Below are 7668 nucleotides of genomic sequence, written 5' to 3'. Positions count from 1 at the left end.
ATATATAGGCATTTTAAACCCATTCCACACTTTTGCAATATTCTAAATGTTTTGAAACTCTAAATGCTCTAAAAGAGCACAGAATGTTACGAACTCAACTCTCTGCCTCCTGCTGCACTCTTGGCCACGCCCACTTCTCCACTGCAGAACGGAGACTGCAGGAGGAAGCTTTTTCTGCAGCTGTGGGCTGCACACAGGTGCTAAATAATTAAAAATAATTTATTTTAAATAAAAATTCCATGCAGATCGTGCGGCTCATCCATCAATCAGCCAATTGTGTGTCATGTCCAATCTTATTTTGAAAAACCACGATAGAGCAAGTCCGCGAAAAATGATCCGCAAAGTAGCAAGTAAATATTTTTACAATTGTTTCAGTATACATTTTTAGTTTTATGTATTTGAACATTATAGTTTTAATATTCATAGAAAAATATTAGGTTTCTATGCAGGAAATAAAGTTTAATTTGTAAAGAAAACACCAGCAAATCAAACGTGGTATCTAATGTAAGTGGCCTTACATTTTCTGAAATTGTCATTAAAATAAAACTTTAGTTTAGAAGATAAGTTTTTTTTTTTAGTTTGGGGGTAATTAATTGAGAACTTTTATCTATTTTTAAACAATCTTTTAGTTAAGTCAATTTAAAAAAAAATCTCATTTCACACTTTCAAATGTTTTTAATATACCTGCTTTAGACATTTAAAACTCTAGTTTATTGTAATTTTTGAAAATGTTTATAAAGTTATTTTGTCAAATGTGTTTGTTTTTTTTCCCCGACCTTTTGTAGCATGTTGTTATGAATTTGGAAATTACTTCAATTTGTAAAGTGGATTGTTTTTATTGTTGTCAGTTATGATACAAAAATAGATTTTTTTTAAAAATAAAATGTGATTTTTTTTTCACACCTTGTAGTTTACCAATTGTTTTTGTGTCTTTAGTTTTGTTGTATTTTGTCTGTAGCTGCACCAACAAACTTACTCAACAGTCCACATAAAGACACAACCATGTTTCAACACACCCAACATTCTCCTGCTAATGCTTAAAACAAAAGGGAACATGGATTCAGAAAATAAAAATAAAACAGCCTAAAAATGGTAGCAATGCTTACTACATATGTGTCAGTAATACAAGGTACGTACTATGCATCATGTATGCAATACATATTATTAAGCAAGTACCATGCAGTATGTGCTGGGCTGTATCATGTATTATTACCTCAAAAAATTATAAAAATCAGGGTTCATTGTTCATAGAATAGAATGAACTGAAGCAAATCTTGTGGAAACGTTACATTTTAAAAAAGGTGTAACTAACAAAAACCAGAGCAAAGTTGGCCAGACATTTATTGTGAAAGGCTGACAAGGTTTTGAGATCATAATAAGAGAGATGAAAGTAAAGAAAAGAAAAAAAAAATACTTGCCATTTTCCCCTGGAGTAGAAATATTCCCAAAGGAGAGAAAGGGAACAAGTACCAGAATCCCCCGGGGAGGTAAAGACGAGAGGGAGATGAAAGAGAGGGGGAAAAAGAAGGACAGGGTAAAACCACATATGTCAAAGGTGACAATATTTTATTCACAGAACGAGTTCTGAATAGAAATATTGCATTGTGAACAAAAGGTTTCAGGTCTTTGGATGTAGACGGTGCTGATGGGGAGCACACAGAGAAGGCTTAGGCTGTGGTTAGGAGATGCGTTCCTAGATGCAGTGTTGGCATCTTCTTGGTTATTACCAAATTTCTGTGATGTTGTTGCTTTCATAAAATTATAACCACAGCTCACAAGCTTAGTTTTTTTCTCCAAAACGCATCACATCACTACACTGAGCAGCAGCGTTTCTCATGACGACATGGCAATTCTTTGGTGTCATGCTTAGAAAACTCTTGTGGTTCTTCAATATTTAGTCACAAAACTATCCAGTGATGATGAATGACAGGGAGATATGAGGAGTGATGATAAAATAGTTTTTTTGCTCTCTCGGGGTGAAGTTCATTCAAACTTCAAACTTGGCTGAATACTAATCGGAGTCACAAACTACATGAAAGCCAAGAACTTTGCCCGACTGAGCAAATTAATAACAAATAGATGTGGGAATTGGGACTTGACGTGTTTTCAAGTTCACTTGACATATACAGAATATTTGTTCTCGGAGAAAGAATAAAATCAGACACAGTTGGGCTTGGGTTTCTGAAAAACTACGGAGCTTAACAACGTGCTGTGGAGACGTTTTGGTTCAACGCCCACAAATAAGACGAAACTGATGATGAAGCACATACAGGGACAAGGGAGAAGAATCATGTCTTTCATTAGGAGTTATTAAACAAGGTTGTAAAAATCAAAGTGAGCCAGAAAAAAACGAAAGAGAAAACAAAGACACCAATTTATGCTTTGGGTACAGACTCACAGGTTTCTCCTTTATGGCTTCACCTTTAACTAATGCAAACATCCTGTTCCTCTGTTCTTCCTGCCACAGTGGGCTAGTGCCAAAACCACATCTGAGGGTGAGTGGAACACTTGGAGCAGGTTGGGGGGTTAATACATACATGCACTCAGACACAAAGACACTGTCTGCAACTCACAAGGGATGCATTGCATGTGAAGTGCTGCTTGTGAGAAAAAAAAAACGCCGGCTTGATTCACTTTACTAAAATTGTCATTATTAATCAGAAACCACTAATTGAAGTAAAACAAACAAACAAGAATGAAATGTTTGTTAGTCTTCAAGGCCACACAGAGAGAAGTTCCATCCAAAGTATTTGGTAGGTGAGAGAGTGAAAATAAAAAAATAAAATAAATAAAAGGAGAAGCACAGGAGAAGAATACTTGCCCAGAAACGCTGCAGAAGGTCCAACACACCAGGAATGGTCACAAGTAGACAATAAAAGGAGAATATAAACAAGAGGAAAAAGGGAATTGGAAAGACACAGCCAACAGGGTTACACAATATTTTATTCAAACATATATTGAATAAGAATATTGTATATGAAAGTTCAAACAAACCAAAAGTTAGACGAATGGGTTTAATTCCAGCAGAGATGACCGACCAAGAGAAGGGAAACTAAAACTACAATTAGTTCACGGGGAGAGAGCAGAACTTCTGAAGTGAGGTTCTGTGAAAATGTTTTGAACAATTAATATCATACGTACTTGCTGTAAATCAACATAGCATTAATATGGTTTTAACTAGAGATGCATGATATTATTGGCATGTTATCGGCTGATATTAGCGATAATGTTAAATATCGGACATCAGCCATTCCATCAAAATAACTCACCGATATATAAGGAGCTGTTTTTGTATGACAACCCAGTGACAAGGAGATGTGAGATGATCATTAAGATTGTATAACCACATACTGAGCTTCTGGTTTTTTCATCATGTGTAATGATGTAACTTCATATTGGGCTTTCTGTTTTTCTGATATTATCGGCATGTTATCGGTATTGGCCGATATTAACGATAAAGTTAAATATCAGACATAGGCCATTCCATCAAAATAACTCAGCGATATAAAAGGAGCTGTTTGTATATATATATATATATATATATATATATATATATATATATATATATATATACATATGGCAATGGTTTTGTATGACAACCCAGTGACAAGAAGATTTGAGTTGATCATTAAGATTGTATACCCACATATTGGGCTTCTGTTTTGAGTAATTTTTTTTTATTTAAGAAACTGTCAAGTATATTTATTAATGCACTACTTCTTATGCACTTTTCACTTGTCGCTTGTGAGCAGGTTGAGTTTAGATTTGTGAAAATTTACAAATTTGCACTGTTCGAATGTTGTCATTGTGTTAGAGCGAGTAAATGTCATGAATACATTTGACATGAAACATATTCCAAGTAGAAGTGTTACATCATTTTCAGCCCCCTTTTTGGCATCTGCATTTGGTAGCAGGCCATGCAGAATAATGTAGTATTCCACAGCATAGAAAGCTATGTAGTCTCTGTAAGGAGGTCTAAAAAAATATCAGTATTGGTATCAGTTATTGGCTAAATAAGTTTTAACATATTGGCATATCGGATATCGGTCAGAAATCCAATATTGTGCATCCCTAGTTTTAAATTAACTATGTTCCTGCAAAACATTTCACAAGCTACAGCTGAACAGTTACTGCTATGTTGCAAATAGCTGTAAAGCTCTACAAGAGAAAAAACAAGAATAAAAAAATGGTTCTGTGAAGAACTCCTTATAAAGGAGTTTTCTGGCCTTTTTTTAATATAATTTTTGTAGGTTTATGAAATAAATAAAGAAAAAAAGACATGTTAGTGTGACAGAATGGTCGGTCCATCCATCCACTTTATTGGACTTTCTTTTCCAGATGGTGGGACAGCTGGTGCCCATGTACCGCAGTCACTGTACGAGAGGCAGGAGACACCCTGGACAGGTCTCCAGTCCATCACATGGACACACATCGAGACAAACGAGACTAACAACCATTCTCACTCTCACTCACACCTAGGAACAATTTAGAGTTACCAGTCAGTCTAACATGCATGTTTTTGATCTGTGGCAGGAAACTGGAGTACCTGGAGAAAACCCACAAATGCACAAACAAAAACTCCACACATTCCAAACCTTTTTGCTGTGAGGTGAGAGAACTAACCACTGTTCCACTATGCCACCCAAAAGACCGCTACATTAGCTAATAATAAATCTCTTGGCATAATAACGCAGATGCTTGGTTAATATAAAGCGATAAAATAAACAGTTTCATGCTAAAGTTTAAAGGTTTAATATCTGATGTAGCTTTCTTCTACAACAATATGTTGTTTTTAGGAATAACGGAACTATTTCTCCAAACTGAGATTGATTAATGAGCTATTTATAACAAGTACATTTTTTTTCTTGTTCATAAATCTCACAGAACTCCACTTCAAAAAATGCTCACATCTGAACATCCTTATAGTTTTCAGGCCTACAGGAAACTTCAAATATGATAAATAAATAAATAAAAAATCCAAATATGAGAAATTATAATTTAAGAACGTACAAAGAGAGTTTAATTACTCTGAAAAAAACTCATTGTTAACAGTTTAGGAAGAAGTTTTATCATAAGAATAGATGGAAACTTTAGACCCTAAGGTAGGGATTCATTGGAATCACCATCCATTAGTGGAAGTTATTGCAGAAAGTCACTCTGAGTGAAGACTTTATTTTATGATATAGGAATGAAAGTAAAAATTCACTTGGAAAGAAATAAAGGAGCCTACACAAAGTCTGCTGTCGTCTCCGAACTAATTAAATGTGACAAATCACCTGTGTTGGAGCAACACATGCTGTCATCCAGAGACGATGTCGAAGTGCCTGCTAAAATATTTACAAACCAGTTTAGGAGTTTGTTACTGAAACTCAGATCTTTGAGGCTTTTCCAAGTTGTTCAAACTGGCAGCAACTGTAATAATAAAAATCTACGAGAAAAGGGGGGGGGGGGCACGTTTCAACCATTTCCAAGTGATTTTGAAGTCGATGCCAACTGATTAGAACTTCTGCTAAGGTCAGGAGCCTGAAATCCAAGCTAACTGGTGAAGCTGCAAGGTTTGTGGAGCACGGTCTAATTAGAGACAGTTACATCTTAATGGGGCCGTCACACGCCACATGAAATACATCTGAGCAGGGCTATACGATTACAGTTTTAGAAAGGGGGAACATACGGATGATATAAGAGACTTTAGGCGAAGACTGGACTTCCTGATGCAGAATGGATCAGTTAATAGAGCTGAGTGTGAGCATATAAATATCCACTTAGGGACTCGCACACTGAGTATGACACATACCTATGTTTTATCTCTAACGTGTGGAAAAACCTTTAGCAGGATCTCCACTTCAAGCAGGGTGTGATTAGGTTTAGACAAATGGATGTTAATATGTAAAAGATACAATAGAAACGTCTGGAGTTATTTCTTTATATTTGATTTCCAAGAAGCCAGACTGTGTGAGCAGATACCAAAACATCTGGTCAAATTTTAATGAAACTTGCAGAAATTTATTGCTGAACGCACGTCTACTGATGAAGTCAACCTGATTCAAGATGGCTTCCACAGCTCATCAACATTAGCCAATATGAAAATAGATATAAATCAGTCAGTTTATGAATATTAATACTTAAAAGTTAGTTTCAAGGTTTGACCATATCAGTGACAACTATCATTTTTCAATATACGGTGATGTTAGATTCTGGCAGAAAAGGTGACAAGTATGCGTCTCCTTGAAGAAACACTAGGTCTTTAAATTAAAATGTTTATGAGGAATAGATTTTTAGATTTCTGAAACGTTTTTTCAAAGTAATTTTTGACTTTGGCAGCTTTTCCATTCATTTCCTGTCCAGTTCTTGTACTTGATGTAGAAATAAAGGTCTGGCTCACTGGAATTAAATTGCAATTAAATAAAGCAGTTTTTTTTAACTACTGCAGAAGACTAAGTGAGCAGGAAAACCCAAACTGCCTCACACAATCTGTCCGGCGGAGGATGAAACTTACATTTTGCCTGGGTGATTGTGTCGCCGATCGTGGCGCGGATGTAATGTATGCTGTAGTCAGGAAGGACCAGAGCCAGACTGAAAGAGGAAAAACAAGAAAAACTGTTGGCTTTTAGCAAAATACATCAGTCACGACATCAATCCTTCACTCAACCCTTAAAAGGATTCATTTTAGCAATAACTCCAGACCATCCTGTCTACAGGAAGAAAACACATTTATGGTAATAGTGTCCAAAATTAGTCAGACAGAAGCTGCAGTTTCTGCCACACAAACAGCTCAGTAAGGAACACTCTCTCCAAGCATTTGTTTTATTTTTGCTGAAATGATCCTTCACTTTTACACACAGACGGGTTTCGTCATTCCTTTGGGCTTTTTCAAACCCCTAAAAAATAAAATAAATGTAAGAACAGGTCGTTCTAAATTATTTTTATGTATTCGTGTAGTATGGATGATGGAATTCTACGAGATTAATTTCTTATTATAAGTTTGTTTAATTTTGGGGTTTATGTTAGAGAATGAAACTTAACCGGCCATCATTTAAATTTCCCAAGATGACAGCTTGAGATAAGTCAAGAAACATGTGACATACTTTAAAAGGTTTAACGTGTGGAGACTGAGTGCAACCAAAACACACAGCAATTCAAGTATGCAATAACGTGCTGGCTAGTGTAATTTTTTTTATTATTCCTTTTAAGACAGAGCAATACACAAAGAGTTCTGCAGATTTTCTTTAAAACTTGAACAGGACAAGGTTCCAGCACAAGCATCCAACAACATCCACTTGGCTGGTGAGGATCAGCCTCACAGATGACTGAATAATGAGCTGACATCTCAGGAGTCCGCTGACAGTTACAGACTTGTATTGATTTGTAGCGAGGAAAAGAAACAGACAGATGGAGGCAGCTGTGGTGGCTGCTTCAGCAGAGCTAAAACCTGAAACTGTCAGTGTTTATGATTCTAAGACTCCCTGTGTGAATGCTTGTTAGGCACTCACCCTATTGTGATCCATTTTTCTTCCGTTCGTTTTGCGGCGTGTTTTCAAGTCATTTCACCAAATCATAAATCAAAACGTTCAGCTCTATCAGGACAATCTTGCTGTGACTTTTGGTATTTGGTGCAACTTTAGCTTTTTGAAATATTTACCCCTTTCTGACATTTTTTTCATAGAAAAT

The 7668-nt window shown here is 35.9% G+C and overlaps 1 protein-coding gene across 1 annotated transcript in view; it reads right to left on the bottom strand.

Annotated features, from left to right (window-relative positions):
• Nucleotides 1-7668, bottom strand: part of cacna2d1a (calcium channel, voltage-dependent, alpha 2/delta subunit 1a) — a gene marked incomplete in the record, with an annotated part of 124783 nt that overhangs the window by 29520 nt on the left and 87595 nt on the right. The window contains 3 exon segments of the mRNA XM_037696172.1: nucleotides 1419-1427; nucleotides 2822-2830; nucleotides 6497-6573. Of these exon segments, the coding sequence (XP_037552100.1) occupies nucleotides 1419-1427; nucleotides 2822-2830; nucleotides 6497-6573 (95 nt within the window).

This window comes from Nematolebias whitei, chromosome 22 (genome assembly GCF_014905685.2).
Source record: "Nematolebias whitei isolate Nwh7 chromosome 22, NemWhi1, whole genome shotgun sequence".
In the NCBI taxonomy this organism is placed as follows: domain Eukaryota; kingdom Metazoa; phylum Chordata; class Actinopteri; order Cyprinodontiformes; family Rivulidae; genus Nematolebias; species Nematolebias whitei.
The sequence above is the reverse complement of the archived record's forward strand: the minus strand, read 5'-3'. Positions and strand labels throughout refer to the sequence as shown.